The 22,105-nt window shown below is 35.6% G+C and overlaps 1 protein-coding gene across 1 annotated transcript in view; it reads right to left on the bottom strand.

Annotated features, from left to right (window-relative positions):
• The window catches only part of USH2A (usherin), a 395,196-nt gene that overhangs the window by 201,359 nt on the left and 171,732 nt on the right, over positions 1–22,105 (bottom strand). Inside the window, 3 exon segments of the mRNA XM_019612664.2 lie at positions 13,342–13,428; positions 13,431–13,502; positions 16,079–16,192. Of these exon segments, the coding sequence (XP_019468209.1) occupies positions 13,342–13,428; positions 13,431–13,502; positions 16,079–16,192 (273 nt within the window).

The following is a 22,105-nucleotide window of genomic DNA, read 5'->3' as shown; positions in this document are numbered from 1 at the left end:
TTTTTTTTTTTTTAACTTGACATGCTGCACTATCCAGTTATGTTGGGTAGTCAGCAATGTCATCAGATAACATAACTGCCAAAATCTGATGTGATCCATTAAACTGGGATTACCAGAATAAATCACTTTTGTAGGTAAACAGATCATAGGTGGAGCAGTCAGCTACTCTGTATTATGGCATATCTATAGAATGTGCAGATTAAGATATAACATTCAGAGGCTTGTTCTCATTTGTGAAGTGCTTTTCAACCATAACTCAAGAGTAAGGAGCCACCAAACAGTTATAATGGCATAAACCATCATCAGGGAAAAATACAAATCGATCAGTGCCAGTGATATAAAAGAAAGAGCATGCATTTGTCCCCACTCTCATAAATTCAGAGGTTGTTGCAGGCTTTTTCTCTATCCCACACGTAGTTTATTAATAACAGTGACTATCATAAATAATAATAACGCAGAGTAGTTTATTTCAAGATGAATGCACTTATTATCTATTGGTCCTCTCCCTTATTTCTTACATATTGTCTCTATTCCTCCTGTAAATGGTAGGGGAAGAGTTGGTTTAATTTACTGTTTGAAGTTTATGCCCTTTAATTGGCTAAGAAAGTTGTCTATGTAGGCTCCCTGAAATATCTGCATATCTTAACTGGCATGTTAAGCTTGTACAAAGGAGGTATAGAATTTACTGCATGTTATAAATAAGTAATAAGAACAGATTAGAGTTATGCATTTACGCCTACTAGTGAGAGAGAGATGCATAATTCACAAGTGGCAAGCCCTTCAGAGACTTTTGTATTTCACCCCAGCCCTCTCCCCCTCCAAACTTGTGCATGTAGCACATTGCATAATTTCCAATCCTACTGCTTCACAAAGGTAGTTGTTCGGTTTTTTTTTTCCTCTTCCAAGTCTGTTTACATTTTATAAGCACTACCACCTCTTCCACTTGCAAAAAAAGCAGCAGATATTGTATTTTAGTACTCTTTGTTGTAAATGTATCTGCTGTATATTACTATGTCAGTGTCATCTTTCCCAGTTCTCCCATACAGTCAAGGGCATGACTGTAAGAGTCAGATGTGAAATGGAAGTGTTTTCAGAAGTAAACTGAAATTAACTGCCGGAGTAAGATGAAGTCCTCCATTTACAAAGAGAACATAGAACTTTCAACTAGACCATTATTATACTTTGTAGTTACCGTGATGTACTATTTTTCCTTTTGGATCTTCTGAAAGAACATTTCAAGACAACGTTCATCCCAATCATGTCCTCAGTTTCTCAGTTGAAGCATACGTACCAATGTCTATTCTGACCATAATTTATAGATGCCACATGAAGACCACAGAATTTTTAAGAAGCAGCTGCTTCCACCACAGCAATTCTACCTCTAAAAAGTACTCTGTTACCTGGTGATAAAGTATAAGAACAAGGAATTATTTTAGTCTAGCTGTGCCCAAGCATTTTGTTTCTCTGGTTGCAACACTACTGTATAAAACAAAGTACCTCCTAAGGAGACCTCACTAAGGACAGATGCTGGAAAAAGAAGCCTTCTTGCAATGTCTCTAAACCACCTATAATTAAATACACTGTTTCCCAGGTGTTTTTCTGTGTTTTTTGTTTGTTTGTTTGTTTGTTTTCCCTGTCCTCTGTGCAAACATTTTAAAATATGTTCTAGCTTTAACTGCCATCTTCTTACTCTGACTCTTCCATCTCTGCCACGCAACTTCTTTTTGTAGTTAGGCTAAGATGCATACCTTTTTCTGGTAACACTCATTCTGATTTTTTAATTAATTATTTATTTTATTTTTCAATTTCTTCATTGTTCCTCACTCTGAGCTTTCCTGACAAACATTCAATGTACTTTGCCTGCTAACTTAGGAGAAAAATGTCATTATGCATGCATTTTAATTTCCATTGCAATTTAATAGTTTGCAATTAATTTGTTACAATGGTATTAAATCCCAACAGCCATTATCTCAACAACTCAAAACATGGCATTTGAAAAGAAAATAACACTTTCACTTTTAAGAAAAGCAACAAGCACCAAAATTATCTGGACATGTAGGAGATCATTCATATCCTTGAACTGATGAAAAGGCTACAATTTCAGTTCAAGAGAATGTTCTTGTAAATTGGATTAAATTATTATTCCTTCATCAGAAAACAGGCAACAATATTCAAATTAAGCATAAAGAAACTCCAAAGGAGAAATCAGTATGAAATTTCACTTTCAGAAGGAAGCTACTGCCATTCTATAGCAACGTGGGTTACTTTCAAGTGATAATTTCCTTAATTTATTACATTTCTCCTAGAACAGACTGGAGAAGATTTCACCACTTACGTATGCTTTGTATGAACTCCCTCAGTCTAACCAATCATCCTGGACAGACAAGCAATTCCATAGTACAGACCTAGAATCTTCCAATAAGTCATATTCTTTAGTCATTTCCAAATACTATTTCCATTGAATAAATCTACTAACAGAGGGGACGCAAATCTAGTCATCCACTGTTTCAACAAGAAGGCATTCAACTGTTTGGCAGAATTTCCACACATGCAGACAAACTTCCAAACGAGGGATTTTCATTTCATCATTCTTATCATGTATCAGTTTGTACCAAAGTAGTATATAATATATAATTCAAAATATCACTATGATCTTGATATTGAGATCTTGCATGTCTTTTCGATTAGCAATACATATATTTAAAACATGCTGTGTCTTAGCTGCCTCTGCTATCTATTCAGCACTGATTCCAAACACTCAGAATTATATTGACTAGAAAATTTTTAAAACCAAAATATTAAAAAAATACCTCCAATATACTTCCATAAAATTGTATAAATTTATGCATCCCCTTCGATGGAAACCAGAAATGCTCACAGAAAGAACACAGAAACTTACTGATTAAATTGATTAAATCACAAATTAAAGCTAGAATATGCTAACAGTGTATTTCCAGATACCAAATACAGACAGTATATTATGTATTATCACCAATATAATAATAATTTATTGTCTTACATGTACAGACCTTGAGCAATCTCTCCTTAACAAAATGATTGAACATAACTGTTTTTAAATTAGAAATGCTTATTTTCATTTAGCCATAACTACCGCTAGGAATGCAACAAACAAGCAAACAAACAAAAAGACATACTGTGAATTGGACATAAATATGCATCTACAATATAGGAACTTGGTGTACATAACCTTAACTTGTTACTCTACACAATTAAAAACAACAAGAAAAGAAAGGGAAAATAAGAGAAAATTCCCAGCAGCTTTTGAAGTCAAACTAAAACCTATGTAAAATGCTTCAATCATTCATTCAAATAGATTGTCATAAAAATACAATATTTCATGGAAGACTAGTCAAAAGACGATGGAGTTCAGTACTGACTAAAAGGCTATTAAGCTTTATGTAAACAATTTAGGTGATCAGTGTAGAAACCTCAGTTAGATTTCTAACAGTGACTGACAGGAGAGGAAGTATTCTAGATTGACTTTCATGCCTTTTATGAGATGATTTACGCCTTAAATATTCCTTTACTTAGCTTAGGAGAACAGGAACACAGATTTTGTAGGAAAAAAACAACAACACAAAACAACAGGAATCCTCCTGCAAACATTCAAACCATCAACTACTATTTAAGTCAGACTTATATCCAACTCCTTCATGGCTTTGTAACACAAAGACTTGCATTCTTCACATACAAAAGAACAACTTGTAAAGTATGAAAAATATCCAGGAAGGTTTGAACCTACAATAACAGAAGACAACATTAATCAGTGAAGCAACTTAGAACCATCAGTTATATGGAAGATGCTCTCAGATTAATTGAAAGAACAAATCTGAAACATGTGCAAACCAAAAAGATTCACCTCTCATAAAACTGTGTATCTATAGCTTTCTAGTTTTTCAATAACCAATTTGTTAAAATTATCTAAGTAATGGGTAATTACTGACTACTCTCATGATCACGCTGTTTGTAAAACCAAGGAAAAGAGGAACCCCTTCCTGTGGATCCTCCAGAAATGTTATTGCAGTGCTACCTGCCTAGACTTTGTCATCATTTCTTAATGTCCCACCAGTGCTACTGAAAAGTTGGGACATAGTGGATATAGAGAGAAGAATCTGTGTCTAGGGAATGCGAAAGAACAAAGCATGTTCTGTCGAGACAGAATAATTATCACAGCAGATAAACTAACAGAGTCTGCAATAGCTGCAAGAAAGAAGGTATTTATCTTAAATTAAATATACAATTCCATTGCAGTTCAGGACCACATGGTTCTAAATAAGTGAGGAAAAATGCAAGTAGGTTTTCCATGGCATCAAGAAAATCACAGAGAAAAGCTTCTTACACAGCCAGTAATATCAAAAACACCCCAATTTTTCCATACCTATCAAATTAAAAGTGAGTTACATCTATATGAATGGATATCAAGAGAGAAGCGTTCACTTGGCCTTAGTCCATCTCTGCAAGAGATATCAGATCTTTATTTACATGAGGTGAGCATTAGCTAAAATTAAGCATAAACCATTTAACAAGGGTGCGAAAAAGATTCTGACAAAAAATTTAGGAAAGTAGAAATACTTTCTTCATCTATAATCATTTGATTTTAAATCGGACATAAAACCTTACACAGATTCTGATGCTTTTCTAAGGTTCCTAACAAAACTGTGATTGGATAAAATCTTCACTTAAACTTAATCTGTCCATGTTTCCATTTTATCAGCAAAATTGAAAACTGAATTCTTCACTAGCCTTTAATTAGTTTCAGACAAACCACAATTACCACATATGCATCAGAAAATAAGATCCCACAAAAAGTGTTTCAGGCTATGAGCACAACCTGGCCAAGAACGTATAATCTTAGAAATCTAAGATCTCTCAGTGTTTAACTGGAAACCACAGTCACTGTGTGACAACTGCTCAGAAAAAGAAATCATTCTACATGATAGAGCCACACATTTACCACTAAATAAGTGGAATGCAGAGAAGTAGATTATACCTGTCAGAAAGCCCAGGGAAAGATGAGTGATATACATAATACTGGGCCAGTTAGCCCAAGAAAGGTTCACACAGGCAATATTAGAACAAAATAGAAGTGGTGAAACACAAATTTGCTGCTGACTGCAACAGTGAAGTCTTGGAGAAGACCTGCAAATCAATATGGCAATGGTGAACACATTCAAGATGACAATATGTGAATAGTAAACTCTTGCACTTGCTAAAAAACAACAACAACAACAAATGTACTTAATTTTCTAAAATTGTACTCAACAAACACTTGATTTAAATCTGCCCTTCTCCATATACAGTGTTTTCTGATGAGATCTTTAATTCTGTTGATCACGCACCTGTGAATGGGAAGAAAAAGAACTAGAAACCAACATATGTCTAATTCTGACAATTAACTTTGAATCATAAAATCATAGAATTGCTCAGGCCGGAAAAGACCTTAAAGATCATCAATTCCAACTCGGACCTAATCATACTACCCTAACTCCAACAGCCCTCTGTTAAATCATCACAGAATCACCAAGGTTGGAAAAGAGCTACAAGATCATCCAGTCCAACCATCCACCAATCGCCAATAGTTCTCACTAAACCATGTCCCTCAACACAACATCCAAACATTCCTTGAACATCTCCAGGATCGGTGACACCTCCCTGGGCAGCCTATACCAGTGCCTGACCTCTCTTTCAGAGAAGTAGTATTTCCTAACAGTCCAGCGTGAATCTCCCCTGGCACAGCTTGAATCCATTCCTGCTAGTCCTATAACTAGTTACGAGAGAAGAGGCCGACTCAGAGCTCACCACAACATTCCTTCAGGTTATAGAGAGCAATAAGGTCTACCCTGAGCCTCCTCTTCTCCAGACTGAACAATCCCAACTCCTTCAGCCGCTCCTCATTAGGCCTGTGCTCCAGACCCCGCATCAGCTTTGTCGCCCTTCTCTGAACACGCTCCAGGACCTCAATGTCTTTCTTGCAGTGAGGGACCCAAAACTGGATACAGCACTCAAGGTGCAGCCTCAGTAGTGCTGAGTACAGGGGGACAATTACTTCTCTGCTCCTGCTGGCAACACTGTTTCTGATGCAAGCCAAGATGTCATTGGCCTTCTTGGCCACCTGGGCACACCACTGGCTTGTGTTCAGCCCAGCATCAATCAATACCCCCAGGTCCATTTCCTCTACACAGTCTTCCGTCAGCAATAGAATTGCCCAGGTTGGAAAAGACCACGAAGATCATCAAGTCCAACCACAACCTAACTATACTACCCTGACTAACAATCCTCTGCTAAATCATGTCCCTGAGCACCACATCCAAATGGTTTTAATCACATCCAGGGATGGTGACTCAACCACCTCCCTGCGGAACCTATTCCAGTGCTTAACAACCCTTTCTGTAAAGAAGTTTTTCCCAATATCCAACCTAAACTTACCCTAGTGCAACTTAAGGCCATTTCCCCTTGTCCTGTCACCTGTCACCAGTGAGAAGAGACCAGCCCCACTCTCGCTGTAAGCACCTTTCAGATATTGGAAGAGAGCAACAAGGTCTCCCCTCAGCCACCTTTTCCCCAGACTAAAGAGCCCCAGTTCCTTCATTCATTTTACTACTCTTTCAAGCAAAACTCACAAAAATACGTGCAATAAAGAAACAAAGTGTGCCTATAACAGAAATAGGAAAAAAATGACAAAGGCTCACTGTTTTGAAATTAAGGCTTTGTTTCTAAACTATTTCTTAAGAATGCATACTGACCCTGGGATGCTCAAAAAAATCCTTCTTTTACTGGCTACAGTATCTGGAAAATCTGGAAAATAATCTGAGGTACCAGTCCTTCTCATTTTATAATTTGTGTTGTATTTTAATTTTTAGGAAGTGGTACTTGAGCAACCTGAGAGCTCAATAATTCCAGCAGGGTTAGCGTGAGTTTTCTCCTGGCTTGCTGTTGCCCAAATCTGATCAAAGGACAAGGACTCCAGAAGCTTGTCCAGCTGTGGTTTTATAATGACACCATTAGGTTTTGCTCTATAATCAAGGTCCCTAAAAGTCTGTGTAGCTTCGGGCTTAATATCTGCGACAAGGTTAACTGAAATCTGCAGCAAGGATAACTACTTTAGCAGATTGTATCAGCAGGAAATATTTAAACACTATTTAAAAGGATTTTAAATAAGCAGATTTTATTTAACACTGCACTAATGCATTGCAATAGACAATGATACAACAGAGCTGCTACAAATAAACATAATGCTTTTACCCTTACCCCAACACCCCTCTTCTAAATTCCCTAGATCAGTATTATTAAGTCCAGTGAGTGCACCAGATCCGTCTGTCTAAAGCTGAAATACAGGGATGCCAGACAGCCCATTTGCCCTTTGGTTTTGTGCCTGCTGAATCTGCATTCTGGGTCTGCAGAATTAATTATGATAGTACTGGTCCGGTCACTGGCAATGTCAGTGTTGCCAGTTCAGGTGTATCAAATGTACTTTCTTATACACCTAAACTTCTGGAGGAAAGCAGCTTCCTCTGTAAGACCAGAGTGCTCTGCTCTGTAATACTAGCTTCACCAATATGTTTACTGAAATGCATACTTTGGCCAGAATAAATCTTGCAGTAGGAGGCATCTTTTGTTTGTCATTCTGTAAAACATCATAGTTTCTGTCTGCCTTATCACCTGGGTATCATGTAAAGCAATGGGCCAGGAACTGTAGCAAGAACATGCAAATAAGAGGCGCCATGTCATATCTCACTGGGTTGCATGCAAGACATTTCAGATAACACATTCCAGCTGTGAAGAGATGAATACTTTAATTACCCACAGTAGCATTAAATAAGTCTCTGCTCCATAGAAAATGGAGAAATTGTGAAATTCCAAGTTAGAATATACATAAATCTGGCACCAATGTTGTACTGGATAGCACATTGCTCTTTCCAAAAACAGAATCGCTTCACTTGGTATTTACACATATTTCAATGCAACCTAGAAGATGGGAAATAAGCTCATGCTAGAGGACTACAGATTTTTTTTGTTGTTTGTCCTTTAAGGCAAAAGCTGTCTCTTTCACCTTTGAGCAGCAACTAAAACAAATGAATAAAAATCCTTAGGGTTGGAAATTGCTGTTTTTAAATATTTCTGTACCTCAGAACTATTTGAAAAGTAGCTGTGAGAATGGTATCTTAGCCCAAGTATTATCTTCTTCTGTGTTATTCCTGCTCCTCGCAATAATACCCTACATACAATACCACGAATTCTCTCTTACTCAAACTGCTTTACTTTACAATTAGTAAAATGTAAATGATATCAATTTTGCTTAAATTATCATGGTCTTTCACTTAAAATAAGCAGTAGTCACATGGAAAAAAGGAACCAAAGAACGATGATTTTTCACAAAAATATAGTAAGTGCGCATTACTATACCATATTTACCACAATTACTAAAGATTTAGAGCAACACAAAAAGATACAGGTATTAATTTGGGATTCTCTCATTTTTTAAGTTCAGATTTGCTAAGTCTTCTTTTAACAGATGTCAAACATCTGCCTCTTCCTTTCTATATTGGTTTTGTAGGATCAGCATTTCCACATTCAGGAGAAGTAATAATTTGAATAAGCTAAAGTTTAATTTGTTTTCTTAGACTAATTTGTGAAGTCTTAGTTTTTCCACTATTTCCAAAGTGTCATTAATATTTTGCCCAGAAATCTACTACAAATCAGTCTGTCATATTCATCAGAAATGCTTTCTAAACTGTTGGGGATGCAGGGTAAGGAATCTCTATATTGCTTTAAATCAGCTGAAGATCTGCCTTTGTAACACAGAAATACTGAAAACATTCCTTTCAGGTTGGCAGAGAAAAATAAGTTTCATACAGCTGAGTGTTAATAAGAGTATCTTCCCTTTAAAGATTCATGATGAGAACCATTAGAATCTGCTAAGGAAATTATATGAACACAATTCGTTAACATTGTCAAAAATCTAGCACTTCAGAAAATGCAGAAATGTACATCCTCAATTCCAAGCTCCATGCAAAGACAAATTTATCCTTTTTTTCTGTTGTTTCATTTTATACAGGTATCTATAAAGTTGTTTTTCTTCATATATCAGTTAAATAATGAGAACTTTTTCCTACTCTAACAAACGCGCAACATTTAAGAGTAGAGGAATATTTGGACAGTAATATTTTTTCTGAAGTTTTTCAGCAATTCAATTTCCACCAAAACAAAATCGATGCTCGAGTTATATTTGGTCACTACTGTTACTGCTTATTACTAAAGCTTTGTGCATTTAGATGTTATTGGCTCCACCATACAATCCACTGCCATCTCTAACTTTTCAGTATAAAACACTCCCTGTTTTCTCTTTCATCTAAGAAGGTAATTTTTTGAGATCAACTAAAAAAAAAGAATACAGAATACTTTGCATGAATATTAAAAAGCATTATGTTAAGAAACCTCTGCAGTTCAAAGCAGAAAATTCAGTTTTGTTTGTAAGTGTTTGAATGGATCAGAGAAGCATATCTTCTTCTCCACAGGGGGAAAACAAACAAATAAACAACAACAACAAAAAAACCCTCAGTTTTTCCTAAAATCAAAAGTTTTTGAAAGGTCAGTTTGGAATGTAATTCTAAATGTTGCCCCATCTCCTCAAACCTGCTAGGTCATCTCCATGAATAGACAGATATGCAGGACTGGATATGATTGCTGTGATTCTCTTTCAGACAGAAGAACTGAAAGTATGAAAACAGAAGCCTGGATTCACACAGCCTAAATTCCACTTGGAGATCCATGGAGGCTTCTACTGGCAAGAGATTTTAGAATTTTACTGCAATTCAGGATATGAAAGCAGCACCAAGATTGCATGAGAAAGTGGTACTACATAAGGCAAAAGCGGAAAAAAACAAAGACAACTAGTTACTAAAGGAGATCAGGGGCTACTTTCATTTCAGTACTTTATTACTAACAACACAGAAACTGAACTTGTCAATATAGGGAAAATACTTAAAGGCATTAATGGATGATGGACGCCTAATGGATGCCCCTTTTCAATGTGGTGAAGTGTACATTTGCCATATGTGCTTTTAAAAGGCTTCCTTTTTAATTACAGCTCATTCCCTAGAGAAAAGGAACACTTGAATTTCCATGAAAATCAATGAGTATTTCAAGCCCTCAACAACTGTCATGACCAGAAACTAAGCTAACAATATATTTGCAATCATAGTGTTAAAAACACATATCCCTTCTCAAGTTACAGTTTAACCAGGATGGGCCTAAAGCAATTACACTTTCATAGGCTAAAGTGAAAGTCAGTGAAATTTTAATTTTTAGGCAGAACTGATGCTTTCCTAAAAAGAGACTCAAACAAATAAAAATTTTCAATTCATACAGCACTTCAGAAAACAGTGAGAGAATTTATGACTTTCTGGGATTGACAAGTGGTCAGGAACTCATTTGTATTATTAAATAGAAAAATCATTTTGTTGAATGAATGGGAAACAGATGTCAGAGAGAATGAACTTTGTCTCTCTGTTTAGAGTCAGTAACATATTATGTTGAGGCAGTAAGTCATGAACATCACTAGCAGAAATGCTGAAAGATAGAAGGTTGGAAAGAGCCATGTATGATAGTGGAAAGTCAAAAGCCCCATTTTTTTGTTTAAATTACAACCATTAGAGAAATAAGAAAAAAATTCATACCTATTTTATACCTCTTTTACCACTAGCCTGTAAAAAAGAAAATCTTGGGCTCTAAAAGGAAGTTCGACTTAAAAATACGTACAGATCTAAGCAAGATTTTAAACAGACCTGATTCAGAGTGACTGGGATTTCTAGTGACCCAAATCCCTGTACGCTAGCTCAGATCACTTCTTCCCCCTCAGGCAGAGTGAGAAACTGGCAGCTAAATAAAATGGATCCAAAGCAAACAGTCTGATCTCTATGCCATATCTGTAACAGAGGGCAAGAGTGGCTCCTGTGCAGCACTGCACAAGGCAACATGACCTAATTTATTAGCCTTTTTTTTTTTAAAGGAAAGTCAAACAATGAAGCTCTGTAAGCACTGAGATACTGTAAGTCCGGGTGAGAAGCTGGAATATGGATGGAAAGAATTTGTATCCTACTGAACATTGGTACACTGGGGGAAAAGCTGGGATTTCAGCTCAGAGAGATTTGCACTTCCTGGAGAAGCTGGAAATAACAGGCTGTAAAAAGGCTACTGCAATAATTAAAGTTATAAAATGCACAATAGGGTCAAAAACATCAAGACCACAATAGAAAAATATAAATAACACAAGCAACAAAAGCTGCTCTAAGAAGTTTATGAACAAGATCACTTTTCCTTATATTAGTTCAGCTGAATATAACCTGATATAGCTGTGATCTTGCAAGACTTAGACATAAGATATCAGAAATTTAATTCACCCTTTCCAAATTTTTGAAGGACAAATAGAAAAGTTACTTGACTGTAATCTCTACCAAGAAGCATTCATATTAGTACTGGGCCAGAACACAATCAGAACTGAGCTAAAAACCAATTGAACAAAACATATTATGGTGACCACTTCTCCCCAAACATTTTTCATTCATTTCCAATTTACAACCAGTTAGGGATTAACACACCAGTAAAAATACCTGGGATGAAATTCAAAATTCTTAAGAACAGCATTATGAGATGGCAATAGGAGATTAATGGAGATCGTGCGAAAAAGATAAATGGCACTACAAGAATACCAGAAAACTGGGGAGAATAGGGGGGAAATTAATTGAACCTATACTTTTGATAAATATTTATTTTTTTGCAGAAGAAAAATGCGTACTAGTTTGAGCTGTCATTATGCTAACCTATATCCTATTTTTCATATTATTAGTAATACATAATGTGGTAGTTTATATTCAAAAATAAAACCAGAATGTATATACCTCATGTATTTATCCAGAAATACTCTAAGGTTACTATGGTTACGAAAAATCCATTACCTTTGAATACAGAATGAAAAAGTTTGACTTAAAGTGTGCACTATTTATTACAGCGATCATCAACAGCCTTCAGGACGTTCTCTAACTGGATTCATTTTTCAGTGTCAGAACTGACCCACCACACCAGCAGCTTATGGTCTGTGCAAGGCAAAGAAATTTGAAGTATATGAATTTTTAAATATGTTTTATACTAACTCAAGATGCAGAAACGGCTTTGAATTTTAAGGCCTTACATTTAAAGGAAAGGATGATCTTGATACTTTTTTTTCCAAGTTGTCCAATAGGAAATGTTTTTGCTTTACTTGTACCTATTATTATATAACATTCTGATGGTCCATTTTGCTATGGTACTTCCAGTTCTGTTGGTGTGCATATGATATAAACAATCTCAATCTGAACAAATAATTTGAATACTTAATAAAATTATAGCAACTATTCTAAAATAGGTAATCAGATTACCATGCTTCACTGTACTGCAAAATAGCTTCCAGAGAACTGATATAGCTACTGGAAGAAAATGGATTATTTAGTTTAGGCTTTTAACAAGTAAGTTTGGGCAGTTCAGAACAACAACACAATGGTTTTCTAATTAAGAAAATAGAAGGAAGACAGTGGGAAAAAAAAAACATTAAATCTGTAGAATGCTTCTTGTCTCCAATGGCTTACAGTTTACTTGAGAGCTGAATGCTATGAAATTAAAAAGTTATAAAGCTACCAAAAAGACAACATAGATCCTGTGAAAGAGGATCTGAAAGATTCTGTAACAAATTGAACCCTCTGGGCTTTAAGTGTATAACAGCTCATTTTATTTTTCTATTTCATCTGAAATGCTTTAATTTCAACAGGTAATACTCTTTTAGAATGTTTGGTCACTTCTAACCAGAAATAGCCGTGCTGCTGTTCACAAAAGACCTCCAGAAAGGATGAACACTACACGAGGGGCTACTGCCAGAATCCATATAAGAGCAGAAGAATTGCATATTTTCAGCCCAAAGAAGAAAATGTCTTGAGGTTTAACAACATATGAAAAAACATTCACCTTGTCTCTACTATCATGGTAGCAGAGAGTTAACTTCACAATTCAGTCCAAATGTTTTAAATATCCTAACCTAATTTCTGGCTTCCTCCACCCTCATCAGGAATAACACCAGTAGACTCCCTAAGCAAGGTAACTCAGGAATGGCATAGAACTAGTTCACATTTGAACTTTGCCTTAACAAACATGCAGATCAGCACAGCTGAATCTAAGTAATGAATTATAGAATCCAAAAGCAAGACTAAAACAGTCATTGACGCAAAATAGTAAGGGGTCTGCCATACAATTATTCAAAGAAACTATAAGATACCCATCTCATATGCTACTTACCTTTTACAACGCACCTGGTCCCGTTTCCAAAATAAATTGGTACTCCATTCATATACAAAGTATATTGTGTAATAATTCCATTTGGTGTTTTGGAGGACTCCAGCCCATCACCAAGGATGTGGGAAAGGTTGTTGCTGTGGGTAACTGCACATCTTCAGGGGCTGGTGAAAAAAAGTACATTTATATTAATGATATAATACTGTATATTGTATATATTTTATATATCGTGTATATACTGTATATACCATATATCTTATCTTACTGTGGGAGGTAAGAAAAAAGGAGAAAGAGAAAGGAGCCTTTGCCATACTCCTAAGATTTCAAAAAGATAATTCAGAGGACAGATATAAAATTGCTGCATGTCTAATGTATAACAGTATTTTTAGCTTTCTACAAATTGGAAATTATTTCAATGAACAATGGTTACTAGAAAGGTTTGGTTTTTTTTTTTTTGGTGAAGTTAACACTTCTGGAGAGATTTCATTCTTGCAAAGTATGAACATTTTGAGAATTCTCCTATAATCTGTGAGGTGACCTAGTGAACACAAAGTTCTATGAAAGATAAAGATACACTCTTTACTTTTTAGAAAGGTAATCTTGCTTCTGTATCTCTCCAGGCAAATAACACTGTGCACGTGCAGGGTACGTAATTTTAGGGCAGACTTCTTTTGATACAAATGATTTCCTCTTCTTCATGCTTATTATTCATAACCAAAAAGTGATCAATTTTTCTAATCACAAATGCAGATGTATTATTCTTATGCAGTACTCTTTTTTTCATGCTTTTCATAATTCAATACACTTAGTAATGTTTGTTTAGCATGGATTTTACGTATATAACATACTGGAAGTTGGCAATGGATAATAATTAAAAGTTGAGTTCTCTCGCCATTTCAATGAGTTATATTTTAGAAGCACAAGCAATCCCACTGAAAATCGCAAGAGGAACAGAACTTGGGCCTCAGTCTGGAAGGAATATCTTGTAAATTACAAGCTCTGTGCTAGCAATTTAAAACAATAACTAGCAGTGGCTGGCAATGTGAAAACAATATAAAGTAATGAATGTTTCAATAGGGAAACAGGGATAGCTGGAGGGTGTGATATGATGTCTGTCTTCTGTATCATCAATTTATTGTTACTAAGAGCATGCAACAAGAGTGTCCAAAAATAGAAACACCGCACATTGACTTTTTGTTCAATTCTTTTGAGGGATGAAACACATGTTCCCCATGGCTTTATTTGATCTCTGGGGAAAAAAAAGAAAATCTATTCTTGCCTAAACCTTCCTAATATGACAGCATATCTGAAAACACCGAATGTTTTCTGAAACACAGAATTCCTTCTTTACCAAGAATACTCACTAAGCTGAGACAAGAAGACAGACAAACTTCTTAAATTACTTTATTATACTAGAGAGAAATGTTCAACACTGTATTTCATGTTAACATCACACGGTCCATTAATTATTTGGCTGTCAGAGGTACGCATTTCCATGGCTAATGCCACCTGACAAACTCAGTCCGTTTATGTAGAACTTCCAAGAGGTGATACTGTGTTTTGATTGTAATGTTGCTGCCGGCAGTTTTCAGCACGTTCACAAAAGTGTGTTCCAGACATATTAGACAGGAATCCTCAGAACTGTCCTCACCAGGACAACATCATCCACAAATACATGTTCTAGCAGTAGTACAACACTCTAGCAATCTTTTTATAATTACGATTGAATTCACACAACTTCATTTTAAAATTTTATTTGATTTATTGATACCTTATTATTATCTTGTTTCTAAGAGAAAATAAAACTAAGAGCCTTTTTAAAAACACACCACTGTTAGAGTTAGTAGATAGGACTGTGGAAGTGAAAACTACTCCACTTTATGGAAGATTAAACTTTTCTTATAGATTTAAATCCAGGCCTTTATTATTCTACTGGTGCAAATTTGGAGTTACCGACTTTAACTGGATTAACGTGGCTTTAGAATGACGGAACCAGGAGAAGGATGAGATTTGGACTTAATGTTTAATCGAGAATTGAGTCCTTTTGGGAACATTTGCTCATGTAATTGATGTGTATTATTACCAGGCTAGTCTCTGAAGCCAGAACCATAGCATTATTTTCTCCTTCTTCCTGCTCTAGTTCTTAGTGTAAGCTTAAAAAACATTCATTTACACTCACGACCTTTAAGCTGGAGCCCAACAACATGTAAAAGAGTTTAGAAAAGGGAAAATCTGAACAGTGATTAATAAATAACTCAATTGGCATTTAAGGGCTTCATCATACTGAAATAATTGTTGCCTATTGCTGGTGTTTAGCAGTTAAAAGAAACCATGGAAATCAACCGTTTGATTCTCAATTTCATACTGTGCCATACAATCAATTCTTTTTAGTCAGACTGTCTCTAGATTTACTTCTGAGCCATAGTAAAATGAGGAAGCTTTCATTAATCTTTCAGATGCTTCATATTAATGACAAGGCTCTTGCATGAACAATGTAACAGCAATTAAAAAGCCCATTAATCTGCATTACAGCTATTAAAGATGCATGTCATTAAAGGGTATGGAGTTTGATTCATTTTCGCACCCCCCCAAAAAATGGAGCAATTATGGTCTGGCAATGCACTTTGTCATCAAATTAGGTTGGGGTTTTCCAGCAAATGGCTTTGCAGCATTTAGCTCTTCTCCTGTTTTATTATTCATGACTGAAATGTGGAAGTCAAGACCTTTGAAATTACTTTACCTTCTTGTGGAGTGGAGATGTTCAATGCATGCAAGCTCTCAGTACAGCCAGCCAAAGTGCAAGCGGTTAGGGTTACAGCATAGTTTGTGAACGGACGCAAGCCTGTCAATACGCCTGCAACAGAAGAAAGCAAGATGTTATGCATGTATAGTGTACAAACTGATTACATACATACACAGAGGTGGAAAAGAAAAAAGGTTTTACGGTTTTGTTCATATCATGCCACAACAAATTTTGTAAACCAAATTAAAAGCAGTGTTTTATTGTGCTCTTAATATTTGTCATACAGCTAAGTTTCTTTACTAATTCTCACCATAGCACAAGCTACATCAAGACTGAGTTGCATATTTTATTCTAACCACGACAATAAATTTGAGGCTTTATTCCTAGTCCCCAGTTTGCCTTTTTTTTTTCTTTTTTATTTTTCTCCAGTTATTATATGTTGACTTTTCAAGGAATTTTCAGTCTCTCAGAACAATCATTTTAATGTTTCCTCTCCAATGTTGCCCCTACTTATTCATCTATAAACTCAAATCTCTTTTTTTATATGAAACATCCCACTTGTGTTTCATCACTTCATTGGCAGAATATAGCCCACATGCTTGCTACTACTGTAACATAACTCAGATGACACAGTACTTAGGGATTTACAAGAAAAAATGTTTGTAAACTTGTCTTTTTGAGTCCTGCTCGTGTTAGAGAAGAAAAGTTGAGAGATTGCCACATATATATCGACAGCTTACAGTGGATACAACAAATTGGTCCTTGACACTTCAGGAAGTTACAAAATATTTTGACAGAAATATGCAGATAGATTGTGTGGAAAAAAAAAAAAAATTGGTTTACAGCCATTTTGAGAAATGTCAGCAGTTCCCATTTGAAAACAGCTCAACAATAAACTAATATTGAATGAAAAGTAATTTAAAAGATGGTCAGATCATGTCATGCTTTATTTCAAACTATGAAACAGCAGAACATTAGAGAACATAATTCTTTGCCAAACCTCTCATGGTACAAAACTGTAAAACTTGCCAGCATTATGCATACACAAACAGGTAGAAAAAAAACCGTCATTTATGCTACTCTTACTTGAGTTACTACACAGAATGCTAAACAACTTTAAATTTCAGCAGAAAATTCCTGTTCTCACGTAAGAACTTTACAGACACACACACACAAAAAAACCAAAAAACACAGAGCTGGAGAATTGGATTCTGGAAGTTTATGATTACAACATACTTATTTTCTAAGTGGAATAGTCAAAGTAAGTCTACTATTTTTATAGTGTTCATTAATATGTGTAATCACATGGAAACAATGTTAGCTTTTATTGAATTAGTTGTTTTTGTATCTTATATTGGAATTATCCAAAGACTTCAAAGATCAGCATTGTAAATGATGATTCTATTTCAATTTTCTGAGGTTCTGTTCTTATGTATGAAGAGATAATCAGAAGTAGCAGCACTCATGCCAGAGTAGCTGTGTTAAACTGAAACCAGTTGAACAGGATCAACTCTCTGGTAATTGCTTTGATTTTGCAAATCCCATGTTAACAGAGAAAAACTGTACTGCCATCTTATTATCTAGTGTCAATACTACATGGAAGAAAGAGAATGTTGTGTCAGCCCCTACCCAAGCAAATATGTCTGTAAATCTGTGACAAAAGACACGTTTTTAAGAGCATTCAATATGCATAAAAAAGAAAATAATGATGTTTCAAAATGTCAGTATCCCTGTAAAGCATCAATAGCTGGTATCTACAGAAATTCTCCAGCAGAGAAATGTCTTTTTGTTTGTTTGTTTGTTTTTGCATTAGACAACAGAAAGCACTTATTTCTAGATCACTGAAAGTTAAACATGGGAAATGGGAAAGTTAGGGTACTTTTGCTACCTTCAGCAAATAAACACATGCAGAAACCAAACCCTCTGACATTTGCAGGTTCTTGGTTAGAGGAGCATGGTATAGAGCATATGCTATACCTCTATTCACTCTGCTGTGCATTAGGAAGCAATTTAGTTTTATCTGTACATTTAGTACTTAGAGCATTCTTTTCTTATGAAGCAGTGAATTAATGCTCCTTGCATTTCATGATGGAAGACATCCTGTGGGGTCATCAATGGCTTCAGGCACTGAGTCACACTCACATATCTAGTAAGATGTTCATAGCTGTAGAAGGTTTGGATTGGGTTGTTTGGTTGTGATTTTTACTTTAGTCAAAGTAGAAAGGTTTTACATGAAGCATATTAAGCATCTGCAATGCAACAGAGTGTATATTATCGTAGGTAGGTTTATGAAGGATAGTGAGAATTTGAAAAATAAAACGAACTCTTTGCAGCAGAAAGTATCCGTTGTTAAAAAAAACATTTTCAGCCAAAACTGCAACTAAAAATATACTTCATTCATCTTATAATTCATATCTTTCCTTCAAATGCACAATTGCACTACTTTTTCTCAGCAAAGAAACAGATGCACTGCATAGGTAGGCAATAGAAAATGCACAGATTTTATTAACATACTTCAGCAAACTACTTTTTCCTCAGCTGCCAACCTATCTGTTTGGCCAGCATCCACTGTAATCTGTTCTCCTTCATTATGTTAATCTGTGGGCGGAAAGATTTCTGTCATCTTCAAATCGCTTGTACAGCAATGGTAAACACCTTGGCCTGTCTGTAATTGGACAGGTGTCTGCATTGGTGTCACCCGGCTTTTAATTCAATTAAAGAACTGGCTGCTCTGCTCTCATTACCCACTCTTTTCCTCTGCACTTTTAGTCAGGCAGTGAAATTTACACCCAGTGCCTGACTATTTTAGAGTATAAAGTCAGCAGTCCCATAGCAAAGATCACCACTGATACACGTGAAATAATTTATAGCCCAGCAAAATAAATCCTGCAATAAAAAATAGCCTATGATCCAATGAGGATGGCTGACAGTTTAAAAAAAACTTTTCCAGACTCCTCCATTTGCACACATGTAGATTGACATCCTTTGTCTATAACCAACAACTAATGATCTGCTAAACAGTCCTTTGGGCTTTCCAATATGGGATGCTAACAGAGCAACCTTTGGCCACAATCATACTTATATGTATTCTAGCAATGTTAGCAGGAGAGAGGTAGATAGATAAACTGTCACCTTGATCAGGAAATAGAATTAGAGGGCCCATCAATATTTAAGAGGAGGGTCAGACTCCCGCATTTGAGATGTGAGTTCCATTCATTCCATCTGCCACTTCAGAGCAGTTGAATCCATCCAGACTTAGAATTTACACCACAGACTATGTTCTTAGCCTTAAAATCCACACAGGGAATCAGAGATGGTAAATCATTCTAACACACCACTCCTATTCTGCCCACTCAAAGAACCTTTGAAAATAAATTTAAGTTCTAACACAGACATTTTGACACAGTGACCCCATGAAACTGAATAATGTCATTTGTTAAATATGAATGTAAAGTTAACAGTCTAAAAGAGTGATCTGGAATCACATCTAGAACATTAAGCCCACTTTATATGCAAAACTAGCATTTAATTTTCTATTTTATTTAAATGATCTTTAATTATTTGCAATATTTGAAGTTGGGGACTAGAATTCTGCCACAGTAAAAAATGTTAGTTCCTGTGGATAAGGGACAAGAACATTAACACAGACAGCAGAAAAGGGTCAACAATGAATTTATGATAAAACAGACATGTTAACTGGTCAGAATGAGCTGATCTTTATAACCAACCCATTCATTATAATACAGACACTACATCAGAAGAGTAAATATCAAGCTTCTTCCTTTCATTTCTCCATAAAACAGACATTTCTTATATTCAGTACATCGAAAAGCAAGTTGTCATATACTTAGAAGGTTCTGCCACAACATTACAGTAGATTTAGAATGGAAAAGTGGTATTTTTCATCAAGGAAAATAATTATTTTACCACTAAGGTACGAGGGTAACATTCTGTTCACAAACACTGAAAAAGAGGTTCAAACACAAGTATAGTATTTTAATAACTTCCTCATCTAATTAAAAGTTTGTTCTAAAAGCACCATCTTCGCTTTCCTGGTATACTATCCTTCTTGTATAGGATGTTACTTCAAAACATCACTTAATCTTCAGAGATGGCACACTTGCTCATGGTAACTCAGAGCTTTTATTCTGTATATTAGAATAAAAATAAAAATTGAGGTGAGTTTATTCTGAAAAGCCCACTCACCCACACACAACTCATAAAAAACGGCTACTTAATCGTACAGCTGTAACACAAATTCTAGAATTATTTTCCTCTTTTCACAAAATAAAACAAAAAACAGTTGGTTAAGATGGTGGAAGAGAAGCATTTTGCAAGGTTAATTCAATTTTTTTTTTACAGGTAAATTTAGATAATTTTAATCATAACCAGAAACTACTTTTATACAAATCCTGAAAATTCTGCTCTGCTACTGAACATAAAGATTCCCAAAGTCAACCACAGAACTTATCGACACAATTTCCATTTGTTTTTGCTGGAGGGACTCTTCCTTGCCAGACTTCTACATGTCCTCCCTAAGACTCTATTTCGTAAGGACTTCCTGTGGAATACAAATTGTGCAATTGAAACAACATTCTACTTTACAGTTGTATCATAATGTTTTTTTTTGAGCTGTTAAAAAAAAAAAATAACATACCAAGTCCTCACTCCCCAAACCTAAACTATCTAGCCAACTTGAATGCCTGAAGTCATATAGCATCTGTCTAACAAAGTCACTTGTGTGTTGAGACACATCATTGCCACAGTACACTTAATCACAGTCCACTGACCAGAAAAGGAAGTCCTCAACTGACTTTGTGTTTTCAACAGATTGTAGCAAAAACTGTTAAAGTACATGTGTCTTCTATGTACACATATCTGAGCTGCAAGCCTGCGCACATCAATCTGTCACATACATCTGCATTTTTTAAGCATCTTTTACCATAAGCAGAATATGAATCAAAATGCTTTGACTTAGAAGAACATAGAAGTTTGCTTTGGTTACTGGCTTGGAAGATCCGTTTCCCTTTTTCCCAGCAATTCCTAGTTTACAATCAGCAAAGCACAAGCTCCACTGGTGTCAAGGATGCAATTCAGGTTGCAACATTTCAAGGCAGGCTGAAATTCCTTCACTACACATAACAACTCTGGCTGCTTTAATTTGCAGAACACCATCACCGAATGGTCTCATTTTGCACCAGACATTGCTTAACCACAGAAAGAATTGGTTTATAAGAACTTATCACTCTATTCCTCTTGATCCTCCCAGATAACTTTGACATTGCTAATTTTCTACTGCATGATTAATTTTAAAAGTCTGTGGAGAAGGAAAGATTCTTAACTCTTTGCAAACTGTCGATAAAAAGATACTAACAATCCATTTATTTCTCACAAACGTTACAAAGTTGATTTCTTTTTTGTCAATAAAAGTATCAGAATGTAGGTAAGCGTTGATGTAATTTGGATAAAATTTTTAGGTTTATTTGATCAGATAATTTGTATTTCAGATGAATAAGTTTATAGAACAGCAATGGACTGTAAACAAGATTCACTTCAGTCTAAACTCAATCAAGTTAGAACCCTAGTATTGCAAAATATTAATATCATTCATGCTTTAAAATGCATATATTGAAAAATATGCTGCTAGTGTGCCAAAGCCTGCTAAATGAAAACAGATAAGAACCTATGTCCTGCCACTCTGATTTAGAGCCACCAAGAGCTCAAGCACCACCTGACAATTTACAGGAACCTAATGGGCATCGACAGATCTATTGGCTGGCCTATGTTGTATTAGCTGCAGCAGTCAGACAGGGAGCTGAGCAGACTTCAAGGTGAAAAGAAATCATAAGCTCATTTCAAGAGGAAGAAGGAATGGCAACAGTGGGCATTTGGAGGATAAACTGGCAATGATTTTCTCATTATCATATGCGCAGCCACAACTTTGGCACTTGGTTATTGTGGTAACGGCACAGGTACAAAGAGCTACAGTAACCATGTGAAATTGAAAAAAAAAAAAAAAAAAAA

This window comes from Meleagris gallopavo, chromosome 2 (assembly GCF_000146605.3).
Source record: "Meleagris gallopavo isolate NT-WF06-2002-E0010 breed Aviagen turkey brand Nicholas breeding stock chromosome 2, Turkey_5.1, whole genome shotgun sequence".
NCBI lineage: Eukaryota > Metazoa > Chordata > Aves > Galliformes > Phasianidae > Meleagris > Meleagris gallopavo.
This window is presented reverse-complemented; position numbering and strand designations above follow the sequence as displayed.